The sequence below is a fragment of the Eptatretus burgeri genome, chromosome 10 (genome assembly GCF_056783735.1).
Source record: "Eptatretus burgeri isolate ZD-2024b chromosome 10, Ebu_testis_v1, whole genome shotgun sequence".
NCBI classification, from domain to species: domain Eukaryota; kingdom Metazoa; phylum Chordata; class Myxini; order Myxiniformes; family Myxinidae; genus Eptatretus; species Eptatretus burgeri.
Window position 1 is genome coordinate 103,192,603 of NC_140970.1, and position 20,602 is coordinate 103,213,204.

General features: G+C 40.2%; 1 protein-coding gene across 2 annotated transcripts in view; it reads left to right on the plus strand.

Moving 5' to 3' along the window:
• Positions 1–20,602, plus strand: part of TSPAN7 (tetraspanin 7) — a 49,464-nt gene that overhangs the window by 8,040 nt on the left and 20,822 nt on the right. For both annotated transcript variants that reach the window (XR_015062739.1, XM_085899756.1), the window contains exons 3-5: positions 4,715–4,789; positions 5,018–5,119; positions 6,314–6,469. Coding sequence is in view for 1 of the 2 variants with exons in the window: in XM_085899756.1 (XP_085755882.1) it covers positions 4,715–4,789; positions 5,018–5,119; positions 6,314–6,469 (333 nt within the window). In the remaining variant the exon portion in view is untranslated. The remainder of the gene's footprint in view (positions 1–4,714; positions 4,790–5,017; positions 5,120–6,313; positions 6,470–20,602) is intronic.

The window sequence follows — 20,602 nt, forward strand, 5'->3', positions numbered from 1 at the left end:
CCTCGACGGTTCGATTATTTATCGGGCGTATTCAGCCCACTACCAACCCTTTACGTGAAGCAAGATGGGGATTCAATGGAGGAAAAAGACGAAGCGAAGCGGGAAACAGTTCAACAATAAAGCACATTTATTCGCGACGAACGGAAACCACACAAATACAATTCCACCAAATGCACACAAAAAAAAGAAAACACAATTCCATTTACACAAAAAGCAAACATAAAAGTGAAAACACAGTGCAGAGCTAATACCGACTACCGAGCACACGGCAACACTTATACAATTCTACTTCACAGATGGCGCCGACAACACATACCCAAAACCAAGGAAAAGAAATCCCCCAAGAATGGGGTAGGCCTGAGGCCGAGACCGGGTCGGGCCTACCCGTCTGGTGATGAGACGCGGAGCGGCGATGGCCCCGCAACCCGCGGGCCTCGTGGACAGTGCCTGGCTGGGGGTGGGAACGGGGCCCCCTTGGTCGCACTATCTCAGCGCGGGGGGAAACAGGAGGGGGTTGCTGATGCTCGGGGTATAGAGGATCTTTATTATCCCTGGTGTGCGTCTCCACCTCGGCCAGGTCGCGCTGCCGGCCTCCCTCGGGCGTGCAGCTCCTGGCACCGACGCGAGCACCCCCTCGTCCGACGTCGCCGCCTTTCCACAGCTCCGTCCCCTCCGTTCCGACTCCAACGCACACGACGAGCAGCTCCACCGCCCGCGAAGTCTTGACCCTCTGCTTCCGACTCTCCTCTTCTTGACTCTCCGACCGTTCTTGTTTGCGACTCTCTCGTTCCGACTCCTCGTTCTCGTTCTGCTGACTCCGACTGACTGACGAACACCGTCCTTTTATCCCCCCGTAACTTAGCCTTTGACCCCCTCCCTTTGACCTTTCACCTCGCTCCCCATTGGCCCGAGAAAAAGTGGGCGTGAAGGCTTTTTGATCCACAAATTTGCATATATCGATCGTTCTGGAGGCGGGGCCAAATCGCCCCTCGCTCACCGATTGGACGGCAAAAAGTGGGCGTGTGTCGTTTTTGATCCGTTTTTGAAGCAGAAAATCCGTGGTTTTGTACACGCTGTTCGACGCGCGTTCTGCATGAGTCCAACACCGGTACCCACAGCGGGGCAAGAACGGTGGCGATGCTACGGTTGTGAGGTGTGCGTGAAGGTCGTGGCGGTTGTGGTGAAGCGGTGGTTGTGGTCGGTGGTTGATGATGTGGTTGTGATCATGGCGGTTGGTCCAAAATAAAGATAGTAAAAGAAAAACGGCTATCCTGAAGAGTCGCAGCTCGCATAAATGACATGTATTCCCACTAGACAACGGGTTTGGGCCTAACTACACATGCACTTACCGAGATACCTCACCTAAGGGACCTGAATGGTGGTTTGCGAATTTGGTAACCACAACAATATATATATAAATTAAGTGCTTCTTCACCATTAAGAGATGGGGCAAAAAAACGGTATAAAGCACAATATCTCAAGATGTGGACGGATTATGACAAAATACTGTAGTTTGATGAGTTGGGTAGGTGACAACAAGCCAAGTTAAATTTTGGTGTCTATCCAGTCTCGTGGTGGGATACAAAACGTAAACTGTTCAGCCTGGTAGAGGTATGCACTCCACTGAGTGCCGTTGTTTGTTTTTATATCAGGAACTGCATCTATAGGTTGCCAGTACTGTCGCAATATCTCTTGTGTGGTGTGTTGTCTTGTTAATTTCACCTTGATGTAGTGAATGTAATTTTCTATTTCCAAACCTCCTGGGTACTCTTTTTGTGTCCCTGATATTGTTGTGGGCCAGGGTTCGGTGGCGATAAACGACCACAAGGTGTAGCAGTAGAGCAGTCTCCCACCGAACACCTGGAATTTATAGGTCGTCACCACGGATAACTCCGGAGCCGACGGGTCACTTGAAGGACAGTGGTCGCCAATATTTCGATGGCGTAGGGTTAATTGCCTAATTTAAATATACCTAAATACCCACGTCGTCCAGCTGCCGGGGAAAAACCACACCCTCGACGGACCTCGGGCGGAACGGACCGTTTACCGAGCCCGATCTGGGTGTAGACCGAGCGGGGATTACCAAGATCCATCGGTCCAAATGAACAATTTACCGGCCCAAACGGCCTCACTAATTTTTAAGTCCGAACCATGCTGGGTCAATCGGAGAAAGGACAGAAACGAACTGGACCATTTAAACAATTATTTTATTTACAGGAATAAAAGAAAGGGACGAAGTGTAGACTTATTCACGACCATATGCAAGCAAATATTTACAATGATCATAAACACTTAAACAGTTTTACTTGTAGGACGGCGCCACATAGACACACACCCAAAACAAAAAGAGGACCCAATTGGTCTTTATTCGACCCTCACAGCCAAGGGAATAGTCGAGCTGGGGGGTCAGAGTTCTGTCGGGGCACCTGACCGCGTTCGTGCGGCTTGGCTCGCGACTGCATGTGTGGGGCCCGTGGTCCGTAGAAGCTTGGATGGTGAATAGTGGATCCAGGGTCGCTCCTTGTAGAAGGCCAGCGGAGACTCCAGGCCTGAGAGCTCCAGCAATGACAGCGCACCCAAACTGCCGTCCAAGAACAGAACTGCTCCCTCCAAAGAATGCTCAAGAGCTCCCAAGGACACGCAAGCACTCTCTGAACTCTGAACTCTCTGAACTCTCTGAACTCTCTGAACTCTCTGAACTCTCCGAACTCGAACGAGCAAAAAAACACACACACACACACACACACACACACACACACACACACACACACACACACACACACACACACACACACACACACACACACACACACACACACACACCACTCTGAGCAGGGCGGGGCTTTGTCGAGCTGACTCGCTGAATGCCCTGATTGGACAGAGACCTCCATGGATCCGCCCTTTCTGGATGGGGTTATGGCTGAGCCAGGAAAACCCCACCCCTTCTACGTGTGTCTACCCCTCTTGTTAGAGAAACAACGATTTTGCTTCATGGTGATGGAATGCAGACCAATTCGAGGAAGTCGAATCAAGCACGCGAGGACCTTTCCTCGTATGCTACGGCCGCGAGGCAAGGGCGCAAGCGCTGAAAGATACTGTGGCCGCAAGTGGAGGTGATCTGGAGATTTAAATAACCCAATTACAAAATAACTTGGCGCACACACAAAATTCTCATTAGACAGAAGGAGGGATTCTAACTGTAAACACATACTTATTGCAATAACTAAGCGATGGGGACTGCTGTCTGTGTGCAAAGGCTTCCAGATTTGTAACAATATAATAGACAACTGTGAAATCTCAAAATTATTTATAAATCCTGTAAAGGTGTTTTTCATCTCCCAGTTTCCTGTGTCAAAAATTTCTAAGTCATCCTGTACATTTGACCATTCATTTAACAAACAACATAAACAAATACAAACAAGTGGTGCCAGGCACAATAAATCCCACCCATTTAAGGTATAAAGTCTTCGGACCCTACCGATCTTCACAAATATGCAGTTTTCACTATAGGAATGGGTGGGGTTATAAGTGACAAATAGAATAAGGTTCACTATAAGCTAAGTTTGAAGTAAATCAGATCATTTTTGATGAAGTTATGAGAAACGATTTTGATCTTTTCGTGACCTTGACCTTTGATCCAATTGGACCCAAAAGTTAATGGGGGTCATCCAAGGTTCATTGCCCACCTGTGAATTAAATTTGATAGTGTTTGCTAAAGCAATTTTGCCGTAAAGTTGCTAACAGACAGACAGACAGACAGACAGACAGACAGACAGACAGACAGACAGACAGACAGACAGACAGACAGACAGACCGGACGATTACAATATCCCGCTCCCTCCCTCCGGGGGGCGGGATAACAAACGCATACATATTATGTGCATGTGGAGAGATCTGAACACACACTTGCTCCAGATCTCTGAAATACATGATAAAGTTAAATCCTTTTATATCGAATCCAGTGAGACATCGTATGTTTTGTTATTTCCAAACGGTGGCACCACAGTTTGTCAGGTGTTGACATTCCCCAGGTGAAGCTCATCTTCAGCCTTCGTGCAGCCCCCAACTTGATTTAGTTGAATGGTTGTAACATGTATTTCAAACCCAAACATATTGATTCTCTCCCGGCACCGAATGACGTCAAAGTTCAACTACATTTGGGACATTTTGATACATTTCTATTGCATGTCGGTTAAAAGTCTGTCTGCATCTCCCAGATAGGGAAAATATATTATCTTAAAGCGATTAGAGCTTGGTGAATACATCTGGACATTTCCTTCAACCCACATTCCAGTTGTACTGAAATCGTATTCCCAGTCCAACTTGTTGGTGCCTTTTTATTTAAAAAAAAAAAAAATCCCTTAGAAAGCCAGATAGCTTTTAAATGATGGACAACTGAATTAAACTCATTTGAAAGGTCGGCCTGCTTATTATACCTTTTAAGAGTCAGGTCAACATCTTTCAATAAAAAGGAAAGATATGATTATGTAAAATTAAAATGGATACATGTTCAAGCACATAGAATCATACCATATTTGAGTACATTTTCCATTTCAGATTTAATACATTTATTTTAATATCAAGTTTTGATTATCAGCATTTTATTACTGTTTTTATCACTCTCAAACCCATTGTGCTAACTGCATCGACACCTGTATGACCTGTTCTTTACCTTCACACACTTGTTTTCAATCCTCCACGTGGTGGTGTGCAGTATGCCTTGTTCCTCTTCCTGGTTTTCCTTGTGGAGATAGTGGCTGGAATATCGGGCTTTGTCTTCCGCCATGAGGTAACCTGGCTGGGGAGGGAAAGTGAAGGGGTTCGTGATTTAGGAATTTAGAAACGAATAAAAAGTATGAACCACGGGTCGGAACGTCTTGCAAGAACATGTAAGTTGGGCTGAGAAGTGTTACTTTCTTGTACGTTTCATAAAACTAACTAAAAGGGTCAAGAAAAATGTCATCTTCAGATGGCAAACAATGTTTGTGTTTTACATTTGATCTGTTTTTGACTGCAGATAAAGGGCCAATTCAGAGAGAACCTCTCGAAAGCAATCCACAGATACAAGGGATCTTCACAAAGCAACACTGATACAGCTGTGGATGACCTACAGAAGAATGTAGGTTTTTCTCTGCAGGTTACCTACCTGGTCACATGACTAAAATAATTAAATCTTTGTTCAACAATATTTGAGTAAGCTAACCACCATGAGAAGCTGATGTTTTGGGCATTAACCCTTTGTTAGAGGGAATTTTATTTTATTGTTTTGATGAAGGGTCAGCAGCTAAAACATAAGTTTTCTTTACATTCCATAGGAGTTGGCATACCTCGATCAACGTTCTGTTGATTTCACCAATTTTATCTATCCATTAACTTGATCAACACTAGCCTTCACCAGTAAGATTGGTTCAAACTAATCAAAGGCTCTGAAGAGCCTATTCAGCCAACCTCTCCTGTCTTCACTCCTCCACCCCCACTCTCCCATCTTCACTCCTGCTCCATCCCGCCCCCCCACTCTCCCGTCTTCACTTATCTTCCACCCTGCCCCCCCCACTCTCCCGTCTTCACTTATCTTCCACCCTGCCCCCCCACTCTCCCGTCTTCACCTCTCCTTCACCCCCTCCACTCTCCCGTCTTCACCTCTCCTTCACCCCCCACTCTCCCGTCTTCACCTCTCCTTCACCCCCCCACTCTCCCGTCTTCACTTCTCCTCCACCCCCCCCCACTCTCCCTCTTCACTCCTCCTCCACCCCTCCCATCTTCCCTTCCCTCTTCCTCTCCCCCCTCCCCCCTCCACACACACACATACACACATACACACGTCTCCTCTCCACTACTGTCTTTTGTTGTTTTCATTCTTTTATGTCTTGATCTGTTCTGTTGTAGCTCTTTCACCAACACAATACAAAAATATATGGATACTACAACAATGTTATGGTTGATATGGAATGCCATTACCTCATCTGATGTAGCAAGCGCTTTAAGACATGTTTGTTTTAGACTGTGAGCTGTGGAATAAATGGAACAGCAAGTAAACTTGGGTGCCAATTGCAGAACTTGAAGTGGTCCACTTGATTGTTGTCACCACATTTCGTGAGAGCTGTTAGTATGGAGATATGGTTAGTTAGATATGGAGTGCTCCAGATGGACGCCGATGCATTATTCATATGGAGGATGTAATTTACAGAAACTGCAAACTTGTTTATTGAGAATTATTTATCATTCATGGGAAATAATTTTGAAAAAATATTTTCATCTTTATCTCTGTGTCTCTCTCTCTGTGTCTCTCCCCCCCCCCCCCTCGGTATTTTAGCTCCATTGTTGTGGCTTGACCAACTACACAGATTGGCAGGAAACTGTGTATGGGCAAACTTATGGGGTTCCAGCCAGCTGTTGCCACCAACCGGAGGCCTGTCCACCTAGTGGGCTACGTAACAGCACAGTTGTTGGGAGCCTCGTTTTTCAGAAGGTAAGTTGTACTACAGTCCTCTCTGAGTGTAAAGAAGAAAACGATGCAACATTTCATCAAGGCACACCTGTAAACTCGCACGTTTTTGCCGTGAGACTCATGACTTTTCGGTTGAAACTCACGTTCTCGCGATAAATTCTCACAATTTTTTTTCTAAATTTCTCGGCACCACAAAATATTTCCAACATTTTGCCTTGCAACTGGTTTAACTGATATTATCACATTGAATACCGACCTGAATCCGGTGCTTCGCGTCGTTCCACACTTCCGATATGAGACTGAGTACGATTGGTCAATTATCGACGACCATCCTGATGCAATCTTGATGTTAAATTTTATCTTTGTTCCAGTGCTTGAGTGGTCCTTGGAGACCCATGTTAGTGGAGGATAAATGGGGTTTTGAGGCAGTCATTCAAATGAATGGGGGAAAAGGGAAAGCTTTCTGACAAAAGCCCAAAATAAGAGACTGATTTCCTCTCCCTCCCATACAAGCAAATGTAAAATTGAGACTTGCTGATTAAGGCACTTTTTTTTTTTTTTTTTTTTTTTTTTTTTTTTTTTTTTTTTTTTTTTTTTTTTGTATACCTTGGTCGAGGCTCGAATGAGAGCTAACACACAACTCACAGCAAGGAGGCATGAGACAAGAGGGGTGGGAGTGGAAGGGACAAAACATTGGGGAACAGACACAGGTGAACTGTGGAAGGGAGAGGGATGGGGATGGGACGGGGAACATGGCGAGGAGAAGATGGACATTACAGGGACTTTCAGGAAGGAAAGCAGGAGAATTGAAGGAAGTGGGCTTGGGTGGATTATCGGGGGTAGAAAAGATCGAGGATTTGGATGGGGGAAGATAAGAGGTGGTGGTGAACAGCTGTTTTGAAAGCCTGGAGGGAAGAATGGGAAAGAATAGAGTGAGGAAGTTTATTCCAAAGGCGGGAAAAAAGAGGAATGAAAGAGTGAAGATGAGCAGTGATTCGTGATTTTGGTAGTTTTACCAGAAGGGGGTTGTTGGCGGACCTTGAGCGCCCTGTGGAAATGTGGTTGCGACAAATCGCAGAGAGAGCAGGCCGGGCAAGGCTGGAGAGGAGTCGCTAGAAGACAGAAAGACCACCGACCAACCTGCGGTGATTGAGTGAGAGGCCCAAAGACTCAGCTTCATTGCGGGAGATGCCAATGATCTTAAAAGCCCTGGTTTCGACAGCGTGAAGTCGAGAAAGGTGGGAGGCAGGAGCACCAGCCCAGAGGGGAGAGCAGTACTCCATCAGGCTACGGACAAAAGCTTTGTAAGTAGTCAGGAGCTCAAGAGGGCCGAGGAAGGACTTTGCACGACGGAGGATTCCCAGTCGGCGACTGGCTTTTGAGGCAAGGTTGGAAATGTGACTTTCCCAGGAAAGGTCATGGCAGATAGTGAGACCCAGAAGCTTGAAAGAAAAGACTTCTTCCAGAGGATTGTTGAGAAAGTGGATGGGGGGTTTTGTAAACGGTCCTTTCGAAGAGACATAGTGAGAGTGTGAGATTTGTGTGGATTGAAAGACATGTTCCACGTGTTGGACCAGTTTGTGATTTTATCCAGATCTGCAGTGAGCGAAGAAGCTGCTGCTTGCCGGTCTGAGGGATGACAGATGGTACGGCAGAGGGTGGAGTCATCGGCAAAGAGAAATAGAGGATTTTCCAGAGAGTCCGAGAGATCATTGATGAAAACCAGAAAAAGAACAGGGCCCAGAACGCTACCTTGAGGAACTCCAGCCTGCACAGGAAGAGGGGATGAAAGAACTCCATTTAGGGCCACACGTTGACTGCGACAGGAGAGGAAGTCTGCGAGCCATGAGTGGAGATGGCCTTGAATACCATGGGAAGAGAGTTTGGTGAGTAGGGCAGGGTGCCAGACTGTGTCAAAAGCACGTGATATGTCCAGGGATACGGCTCGGATTTCCTGTCTGGCATTGAGGACCTCCATCCATTGATGGGAGAGCAGTAGCAGCATATCCAGGGTAGAGTGACCTGGTCTGAAACCAAATTGATGACTGGAAATCAAGCCATTGGAGAAGAGGAAGGATTTCATGTCTGAAGCAATGATGGATTCCATAACCTTGCTGATGATTGGGAGAAGGCTGATTGGTCTGTAGTTACAGGGATCTGTTTTTGCACCTTTTTTATGCAGGGCAGTGATGTTAGCAGATTTCCAAGCAGATGGCAGATGACCTTGGGAAAATGAGAGGGTGAATAGAACAGAGAGAGGGTGAGCAAGAGCAGAAGAGCAGGCTTTGAGGACACGTGGGCTGATGCCGTCTGGACCGGTTGCAGAATCTGACTCGAGGTTTGAAAGCAAGCTCTCCACCTTGTCAGGAGAAAAGGATACAGAGTCCAGGGACAGTTGGGTGCGACTGGGTAAAGTGGGTAGAGATAGTGATGGGTTTGGGACTTATTCCCTCTCATATTTTCATTCCACTCAAAGAGCGAACCAATGAATATTTGTCCATGTTCTACTTTGGGGAATGACTAAATTTTCCTTTTACATTCATAAAGATTACTTTGGAACTTAGTTCTTGGTTTAAGTATTTTTGTTGAGCAGAAATGAAATCATAAACTTCTCTCGATGCTCTTGTTTGACCACCACCTGAGGCACATCATTTTGCGATTGTAGTAAATTGTTTTTCCATTGTTCAATTGATAACCATCAAAGTTTTCAGTCCATTCAAGGATATATATATTTTTTTTCTTTACATCCTCCAACTTATTTGTAATTAAATTTATCCGCTTATTTTATCTACTTTTACCCCAGTTATTTCTTCAATAAGACTTATTTGATATTTCTCACTTTCTTTGTTTTCCATTTAAATACCAAGGCTGATTACATCTCCACTCTTTGGTTTGGTTATTGCTTTGTTCTATCATTTATAAATCAGTAAAAAGACTGTTAAAATTCCAAACCCAATATCTCAACACTTATACTTGTAACCATAAGGGAGACTTGATTCCATTCTCTAAAATATATCTTTTATCATCAAAAGCTCCCAATGCTTTCTTATTTATCTCTTCTGTATGTAATTGATGTTTATAACTTCTTATTGTATTCATTTTTCTGTACTCTTACTTCTTTAAAGTTAAACAGTTGTAATAATGTTTAAAGTTTATTGTTTCCTTGATTCTATTTTTCTTTATTCCCTTTAGCTTCTTATCACACCTTTCAATGTTATTATTATCAATATACGTTGAAGCATAAGACTGATCTCACTCCTATAAATTCACTCATGGCCTTCCCACCCAATTCATCTTTAAACTTACCGATAACCTTTTTATTCTTTGATGAAAACAACACATCACCTGACCTTATAATTACTTGTGTCATATATATATATATATATATATATATATATATATATATATATATATATATATATATATATATATATATATATATATATATATATATATATATATATATATATATAAATATTATAAATCATATCCTCGTATACATCACTTGTCTTAATTTCTAATATAAAACTATCTGTATCCATATATAACACACATTATCCTTGTACTTTGATTTTAAGTTATTATAGTAATAGTCATACATTGACGACTTTGACAAGTCAAGAATTGATGTTCCTATATAAATAGGTTTATCCATTTCAATACTCTTTTTTTTTTTTTTTTTTTTTTTTTTTTTTTTTCAAATGAATAGCACAAAAGTTCTCTGAAAACACCTCAGCTCGTTCAAAAACTTGGTCTATTAATTAACTCTGAAGCCTTTTTCCAAGTTGCAGCAAGTCTTATGTTTTGTTGATTCCAAACATTTTCCATAGTCTTTCCAAATACAGCATTATTCATGAATTTTTAAAAGTCCTTCTCAAAATCTGTTTTTGCTTCTGTTCTTTTTGTATTAAAATCAATATACTTCTTTATATTAACCAATGACTTTGTTTAAATTCCAAAATCCGATGAATTTTCCTCACTCTCAACCCAGCAGATTTATATTGTCTCAAGTTCCTTTGATGCAAAACATAACTTTCTTTATCATTTAATATAGTAAGTAGTTTTTCTGGAGATTTGCCTTTTATATTGAATGACTGTTGGTAATCACTTAACCATTTTTTTTCTTGGACTTTCTTCATCAGGTGCATAAGGTAGGTCTTTATGTTTGTGATGAAGTTCTTCTGGATATTTTAAATCGACCTCAAAATAATATCCAACTTCAGCTTCATCCAATTCTTTTTGAGAGGAGACAATGTTTTTCTTTAACCCATTTAAGTTTTCCATAAGGTGAAGATTGAGACATAGCCCACCTATACAAATTGTTCACATCATAATACATCAGGTAAGAGTTGTCCTCATTCTCATTAAAATCAGGAAGATATTTGTTATTTGCTTTTGCATATCTCTTGGAACAGACTTGAGATATTCCTCCTGTTTTAGCCTTCTATATCACTGATTTATTCCAAATTTTGTTTTGTCATTTTTAACAAAGCACTCCAAGCCAAACCTGGGGCTGTGTAATAGTGAACGGGGTCTAATCCATAAGAATTTTTATTATGACAGACTGTTCTAAAAGTTTCAAACACATCAGCCAATAACAATACATCAGTTTTGAGATACAAATCATGATATTCTCCAAGATTCTTTATATTAAACTTCTCCCAAACATTTTTAGCTTGTGTATAATCTCTATCGGAAATATGAGTTTTATTTAACTTACCATAGAAACTTTCCCTTGAAGGAAGTTGTGTTTCTTTAAACTTCTCAAATGAATCCATATAGTCATATGGACATATTCCCTTTTGTGATAAGAGATCAATCTCTTCTTGATTTGAGAAATGAGATTTAAGATTCGGTAAGTTTTTAATATTTGATGCTGAGTTAGATAATGGACTTGCCATAAACTTGTATGTGTCAAGAAATCTGATATGGGTTATGGGGATGAATGAATTGTTTTTGTGAATGAGATGTATTTTTGATCTGTGTTCAGAATGGCAGAAATATCTCCAGAGGTCTGTGAATGTTCATTTATAAATAGATGTTTGTCATAGTGAGTGTTGTTAAGAAAGACTGGAATAAAGTTTGGGGGCTTGTAATTATGATTACAATGGGAATGAGCTGGACCTCTATATTTACCAGTAAGATGACAGTGATCCCTAACCTTGAACTCTCCCTCAATTTTTTCCTCACAAATATGACAGATACTGTTCTTTCTAAATTCCTTTTTCTCTCCCTTTGTTAATAACATTGGTTTATAGGTTTTAACCATTATTTCTCTTAGTCTTGTAGTCTTTTTCCAATCGTTTTACAAACTCCTCTGAGGCATCTTCTCCTCTATAAAGTTCTAACTTGTATTGATCACCAACAGATTATTTGATATAATAACAGAAACCATAGTTCGTTTGAATTTGGAGAAACGGTATCGATCTTTTCAAGGATACTTGTAAAATCAGCATATATCACAAATGGATGATTTAGATATTTGTTAAATTCTTTGAATGATATGTTTGAACCTGCTTTTGGTAAATTGATTACGGTTGATTTTTGATTGACAATATTTTGAATGTTGATTTAATCCTTCTTTTGTATGAAAGAAGTTGAGACATCTCTTACAAGGATATGTTTTACATTTTCTCTTGCATAGTTGTGATTTGGTTAATCTTCATAAATTTTGGATGAAAGCGTAATGTGATTTTTTTTTTTTTTTTTCTTCCTTTGAAGTAAAGTAGAGAAGGTCAGTGTGTGTTTCATCATTTTTATAGGTTGAAATTTTTGATATCTGAACTTTGTATTCGTTAATCCAGATACATTAACAGATAGATTATTCATTTTCTCAAATTTAGGAATATCTCTCACTGACATTGGAAACTTTAAATCTTTAACATTTATTGTATTCTCATACTTCTTATAATGTTAAACCCTTTCAGGATTCCATTGTGGAGGATGTAAGTGAGCAAGAACAGACCAGAGAAAACATTTATTATCTTTGTTTTGAATATTAACAACCGCTTTCTTAAGTTTTATCTCTTTTGGTCAATCAATATAAGAAGAAGCTTGAAGAGGATCTGATTTTAAGATGTGTATATCTAAAAAGATTATTTTTGTAATGGCAAATCCACGACCTACTCGAGTGTTATCCACATCTTGTTGTTGTCTCTGGAGTTCATCGTAAACGTCACATCTTACAAAATCTTGAAATGATGAGAGAAAGTGAGGGTTTGTCCTCATAGGGAGTAGTTTCATCACCTTCTCTTACCATATTCAATTTTACTCCCATATAAAACTTAAAAGTTTTCATTTCACTTAATGTGTTTTTAATTATTGTTTCAATACTCTGTTTAACCATATCAACAGCTTCAATGATTGAAGATGGTCCAGGGTCTTGAAAGCGGAACAATCTTATTTTTGTATGTCCTTTAAATGCCACATCAGTGTTTTCAATGGAGAATTTAGTGGCACCTTCCCTTTCCTCATTGTTCTTGTGTTTGTGTGATTGAAGGTGTTTATTGCAAAAAAAATTTAAGAATATCATGATCACATCTATCACAATGTTTTTCTTGGTCAAGTGGAGATATTTGTCTGAAAAGATTGAATGTGTTTTTGTTGGTTTGAAAGTGTTTCTTATAGCATTTGTATTCATGATTACAAACATCGCAGTTTGTTGTATTCACCATAATTGTATTACAAAACTTTGCTTGAAATAAAATTCTTGATGAAAATTTTGTTTAATTTATAGGTGAATCTGTGCTTAAAACCATTTTACTCTCCAACTTTTTCACTTGATAAATACAATGTATCAAGACACAAAAGACAAGTTTCAATCAATCTCTTCATTTGTAAAAGATACTGAGAAATATGTCGAGGATGTTAAATTGAATAAAGATAAATATAACTATTGGATAAAAACAATTATGGTGAATAATATGATTTCTTCAGTGGAAGGGCTTTTAGTATATCTGGAAGAACATCAATTGAAGTCGCTCCAACAAAAGTTTCTCTTCTCCTTCTGGCAATATATTCAAAAGTAGAAAAAGCAATTAAAAAAGAAAATCCTTATGGATGAAGCTTCCGAAAGAAAAGATAAGACCATCTGTAATATGCAAGGAGAAATTTGTATTTTTTTCAACAACCCTAACGATGTAAATCCTGATGAATTAAAGGATGTTAATATATCAGGTGAAATGACATTTCGTTCAATAGTAGTTAAGGATCATTTTAAAATTACCTTTAATATAAAAAATGTTGCAGTTGAAACTTAATGCAAAAAAGTATATAGATATCGATGGTAATTTTTTTTTTTTTGCACTAATTAAATGAGTCATCATTCAACTGAAGATTTTGAAGATTACGAGTGATGATAGTATCTCTGTTGGAACAGAAGACAGTTATGATACCGAGAGTTTGTGTTCAAACGATAATTATGAAAGTAGTTTTATCGATGATTGTGAAAGCACCAATGAAAGTAACGAAGATGATACCGAATATTAATTTTAGTTTAAGCAAAGTTTTATTTTATAAATATGAATAGTATACTAGATCTTGAGCTCCTTGAATTCCCTGATTCTCCATATGATAAATTTGAGAATTGTCCTGCATGTGATAGAGTGGGATTAAACAGAGTCAAAAGCCTAAAAACAATGTATATTCTCTGATTATCTTCTAATTAATGATGATAAAAAATATAAAAAGGAATATAATTCTTTTAGATTTCCACCAAAAATGAATTGCTTTACAAGATTGATTAGAGAAATAAATGTAAAGTATGGTGGTGATAACACACCTTTCCTTACAATGGAAGAAACTGAACGTATCAGAGAAATGTTCAAAGGATTGTTGTATATTATTCACGATTGTCATTTTCAGGGAAATATCAACACAAGATATTATATAAATAAAATAATGGATTATCTTGAAATAAAACCTAAACTGAGGATAAAATATAGCTTCTAAAAAAGCCAATAATAAATTAAATAACCTGTTTTCCAAATGTATAAATGAATGATTTTTTTTTTTTACCCATTTGGGAAAATACGATAAAATTTAACAACCATAAAAATCTTCCAAATTCATTAAGATGTCTCATCGTTGGTTCAAGCGGGTGTGAAAAAACTTGCTTACTTTTAAAGATGCTCCTCACTCCCAAATTTTTGGATTATGATAATTTTCACAAAGTCAAGTTTTCAACCTGAGTATCAACTACTCTCACAAGGTTTTAATGTTGGTCTTCAAAAAGAAGATGTAATCGATTTATTTAAACTTCAAAACAAACTAAATGATTACAACATTGAAGATATGATACAACTATTTTGTGAAACACAGGTACAAAAAGAAATCAAAACTGATAACTTGTATTCATCGTGATAATACAGATGATGTAACTTCTCCCCAAGATTTGGATAAATCAAAAAAGAACCTCGTTATCTTTGATTGTGCTAACGAGCGAAACCAAACGGTAATGGATAGCTACTACACAAGAGGGAGACATTCTTCTTGTAATGTATTTATCTTGGTCAATCATACTTTCAACTCCCTCGTCGCTCAATAAGAAACAATGCCAATGCTTTTATTTTATTCAAGTTAAATTCAATAGATATAAACAATTTTTGGAGAGACAATTGTTCTACTTTATGGAGTAAAAAGGAATTTGAGGATTATGTGAAGCACACGACTGAAAAATATAAATGTATTGTGAAACAAGATGAGGTATTGAGGGATATATTTTTTTTATTTCATAAACAATTTATATATATATATATATATATATATATATATATATATATATATATATATATATATATATATATATATATATATATATATATATATATATATATATATATATATATATATATATATATATAACAACTATGATTATAAATATTGTGGGTAAATCTGCTTCTGGGAAAAAAACTTTTTCATAAATCAAGGTTCTTGAATCGTACAAATGAGAATATTGTAAATTTGCTTAAAAAGCACCATGTAGTTCATATTGTATCAACAACTTGAGCAAGAAGACCTGGAGAAGTAGAAAGTGAAGATTATTACTATATTTCAGTGGAGGAACATATGCGATTCAGGAATGAAGGTCAAATATTTGAGGAAGTTTCTCTTGGTACAACAAAATATTCACATTGTACGAGTGAGTTAAAGAAAGTAAAATCTGGTGGTCTTGGGATATTAGAAACTAATCCAGAAGGAATGAAATTATTAAACATCTGAGTGGTAATGGGGTTAAGATTTTATCATTCGGTTTTGATGTTGATTAAGAAACTCAACGCAAAGGTATTGAAAGCAGAGATACAAGTATTCGTGAAGAAGAAATTACAACTCTGATTAATGTTAATAAATAATTTGATCAAATAGTTAAAGAAAAGGATTTATTTGAATGAATGATGATGATGAAGAAATGATGATGAAGAAAAGGAATGATTTCCCTGTTGATCTTTAGAATTCATTCAATGATATTTTCCAATAAATAAATGGATGAGCAAGAAGGTTTAAAGAACATCAAGAGTTGGTTTCAAAAGTTGTAAAACAGGAAGACGTAAAGAAGAAACGCAGACAGAAACTAACGGGTGAAGAAGCATTTGAAAGAAAACGAGAAATTTTTTGAAACCACTTTTAAAAACTTCCCAAGAAAAAATTATAGATGCTTCCATAGTTCCCACAATAGAATATACTCCTAAAAAACTTCAAATGTTAAAAGATTTCAGTCAAATGACAGAGAAAGAATTAGAGCATATAGGAGAATTGAAATATTCCTTCATAATCATATCCTAGCAACTGAAAGAGATCAATCACCCCCTGATTATGTTGTGAATGCTCTCCAAAACAATGAATATTCAACAGATTCAAATACCATAGCAGGTCTCATTCCAACACAACAACCAGCAATATTCCATCTTGTTCAAGAACAGGGATTGATATTTAATGATGAATTAAGGTTCTTGAGTTCTGCTCAACCCCCTGTTAAACTAACTCTGAGATTAATGTTTCTTCTCACAAAAGATGGAAAACAATGTTTAACTGTGAGGGGTGAATCAAAGTATTTTGATAAACCATTGGATATGAAAATTAAGGATGATATAGTATATATATATATATATATATATATATATATATATATATATATATATATATATATATATATATATATATATATATATATATATATATATATATATATATATATATATTGATCTGCTGCACTCTCTTAATTATAGGGTTAGTCTATCTGGTAAAAGTAGGAAGAATGAGGAGGAGAAACACATTATTCAGGCTTTACGTTGCCTTGGTTCAGGTGTTAGTTTTCTTCCAAATGAACCATCACAAATAGTTAATAGACTTATTGCTGTTGGGCAGTAAAAAGGCTGGAAATAACAATTGTTTTGTTTTGAAACTAATGGGATGTTTTACAGTGATAATATCAGGCATAAATTTGGTATTAATTCACTGTGATTTAATTGATGGTGCTCATAATGATGGAATAAGAACAAATACAACATTTTCATTCAGTGCAGACTCAACCCCAATTGGTTATAAATTCAATATGGAACCCAAAAATCGGGTTTATCTCCCTGTGTCAGGAAAAACCATATACAGAGTAAATTTTAGGATAACCGACCAAGATAATCACGATTTCTTTTTATGGAGAAATTATATCCATCAGAATTCACCTACGTGAAGTTTTCCAAAAAATACATATGATGGTTATTGTGAGGCAACACGAGTTGGGAAAATATAACATAATTGCAGGGGATGGGAAGTTCCTTTCCCCATACTATAAGGGTGGAGGTATGTATCTTGGTCGAGGATACTATAAACCTAAGAGACAAAGGGGTGTTGGACATCAATTTAGTAAAAAAGGAAATTGGATAATTGATACTCCAATGGGAATAGGTTCAACTATTCTTAAACATAAAGACCTAATTGGTTCAACTGCTTCAGCTGTGGGAAATGTCGTGGGTGCTATAAAGAGCATAAAAGATGCCCAAAAGGAATCTCGTAAATTACAAGCAATAAAAGAAATTAAGAAAGGCAAAACTCAGTTGTCTCCCCAAGAATGACAGAAAATAATTCAAATACTTGGGTCAGGGTTTCAAAAGTTTTAACATCTTTTTTTTTTCCGAAATAAATACAAGTATGGAAGCAATTGAAAGTATCTATGATTTGGATGATTCAAATTGTCATCTCAAACTCTTCTGTCAGGTCAGGTTCGATCTGTGACCTGCTACAGGTACCATGTAAACCTGTACTAACCTGTTCCATGGTCGGGTTGTCGGCGACTAAACCGTCTCCCCCACCAGGTTTTCTGGTGAGGAGGGTGTTTGGATATGGACACCCAGCAGGATTAAAAACAAAACCTGTCAAAGGGCGGAGGAGCTCCTTGTGAGCCAACGGCCATCCATATCTAGTGCCCAACTGTGTCTGCGGACGTCCTCCTGCAGTTGGGGTCACTTCTTATTAGGAGGTTGGTGGCAGGATTTGCACTCCGGCCACCGTAAAACCCTTCATTCCGCAAAACGCAAAAACGCAAAAAAATCTGAAAACCCACTCCGTGGGAGTACCTCCTGTGCAGCTTCCCTTCGCAGGGCAGCTCACCGGATGACGGGATTGGGGCAAAGCCTTCGGGACCCCCAATCGTTGACAGGAGGGAAACCACGGGGTAACATCCCTGGGTCAGATTGCGGGAGAGTGTGTCGGAGTGGTGCTGAGGTGTCGTCCACCAGACGGCGGTCTCCTTGGGTTAACCTGAGGCGGTCCCTTCGGGTGGGTGCCTGGAATGTCCTATCCCTAAGAGAGGATGATCACCTGTCTCTGTTATCATCTGAGCTCAAGCGTTTGGACATCGGGATTGCAGCTCTCTCTGAGGTTCGGAGACCGGATTGCGGCGAGATAATGGTGGGTGGTTACACCTACTATTGGTCTGGTCGCTCTGATGGTTACCATACCCAAGGAGTTGCTGTAGCTGTGTCCAATAAGCTGACCCCAATGATAATTGAGGTAACACCGGTCAACGAGCGTATTATGAGATTAAGGATTCGTCACTCCTTAGGTGTCATTTCCCTGGTCTCTGTTTATGCTCCGACTGAGGCGAGTGATCTCACCGTGAAGGATGCATTCTACGCCACACTCGAGTCTGTGGTTGATCAGTGCCCCAGACGAGATACACTTCTAGTCTTGGGGGATTTCAATGCATCGACTGGAACTGATAGGGATGGTTATGAGGTGTGTGTTGGTCCCCATGGGTCAGGAACTATGAACCAGAATAGCACTAAGTTCCTTGACTTTGCAAGAAGTCATGGACTTAGGGTGGCTGGTTCATGGTTTCAGCGCCCACAAGCTCATCGCTGGACTTGGTATTCCAACGCTGGCGGTGTGGCAAAGGAGATTGACCATGTCCTCATTGACGGTCGTTGGAGGATGATCCAGAACTGCAGGGTCTACCGGAGTGCTCAGTTCCTCAATACTGACCACAGGCTTGTTGTAGCAACTCTAAAGCTGCACCTTAAATCCTGGAGAATGGTACCATCCCAGCCGAGGCTGGATGTTGCCAAGCTCAGGGATGAGAGAGTAGCTGAGGAGTTTGCAAACAGGCTGAGTGGACACTTGGGGGTCTGGGTGCTTTGGGGGGTCCTGAAGAGTTGTGGAGCGCCTTCAAGACCACCGTCCTTGATGTTGCCGGTGGATGCCTTGGAGCTCACCGCAGGGCAAAGAAGAATTTTGTCTCTCAAGGGACACTGGATACCATTGACCAGAGTCGCAGGGCCAGGCTGAATGGCAGAGCTGAGCTGTTCAGGGAGCTGAGGCGTAAGACTGTACGTGCACTGAGGGTGGACAAGGAGGCCTATGTGCGAGGAATCTGTGAGGGGGTAGAGCATCACCTGTGGACAGGTGATTCTCGTCCCGCTTACAGGGGAATTCGCGCATTACGTTCATCCAAGCCCATCCCTCGGAGCACTACAGTTCGAGCAGAGAGTGGTAGGCTCTTGACAGAGGAGTCTGAAGTGAAGGCCCGCTGGGCCGGTTACTTTGAGCGGTTGTACCAGGCTGATCCCCCAACTGTCGAGTTGGACGTCAAGGGTGTTACAATCCCTGTTGCTGACCCTCGAATCAACTGTGGTCCACCTACGCTTGTGGAAACACGGGCTGCGGTGAACCAGTTGAAACGGGGCAAAGCTCCAGGGATCTGTGGCATCCATGCCGAACTTCTCAAGGCTGGTGGAAATGCTGCACTCGTGTCGTTGCATGCAGTTTTGTGCTCTGCCTGGAACACAGGCATCATCCCAACTGACTGGAAGAGGGGCCTTGTTGTCCCTCTCTGGAAAGGGAAGGGTGATCGCCAAGACTGCAACAACTACCGAGGGGTGACGCTGCTCTCAGTGCCGGGCAAGGTCTTTGCTCGGATAATTCTCGATAGGGTTCGCCATCATCTGCTTGAGCACCAGCGTCCAGAGCAGTCAGGCTTTACACCAAAGAGGTCAACGATTGACCGTATCCTTGCACTTCGTGTCCTCACCGAACGCAGACGAGAGTTTCGGCAGGGGCTGCTTGCAGCCTATGTTGATCTCTGTAAAGCGTTCGATTCAGTGAATCGGGACGTCCTCTGGAGGATTCTTGGTCTTCGTGGGGTGCCACCAAAACTGATCGATCTGATGTCTGAACTCTACTCTGGTACTGAGAGTGCTGTGAAGTGTGGTGGTACCATCTCTGACTTATTTCCAGTTGTTACTGGAGTTCGTCAGGGATGTGTACTTGCTCCCACACTTTTCAGCACTTGTATGGACTGGATTCTAGGGAGGATGTCGGAGAGATCAAGTTGCGGTGCGTCATTTGGGAATGTCAAGATCTCGGACCTTGACTTTGCAGATGATGCAGTCATCTTTGCGGAGACTTTAGACATCCTCTTGGGGGCCCTCGAGGTGCTGAATGAGGAGTCGGAGCCGTTAGGATTACGGGTTTCTTGGGTCAAAACTAAGATCCAGGCTTTCGGTGACATCTTGGATGCTGCTGTCCTGTCTGTGTCTGTTTGTGGTGAGGATGTTGAGGTCGTGGAGAGATTCACTTACCTTGGCAGTGATATTCATGTCTCTGCTGGCTGCGAGTCAGAGGTCAATAGACGTCTGGGTCGGGCCTGGGGAGTCATGGACTCAC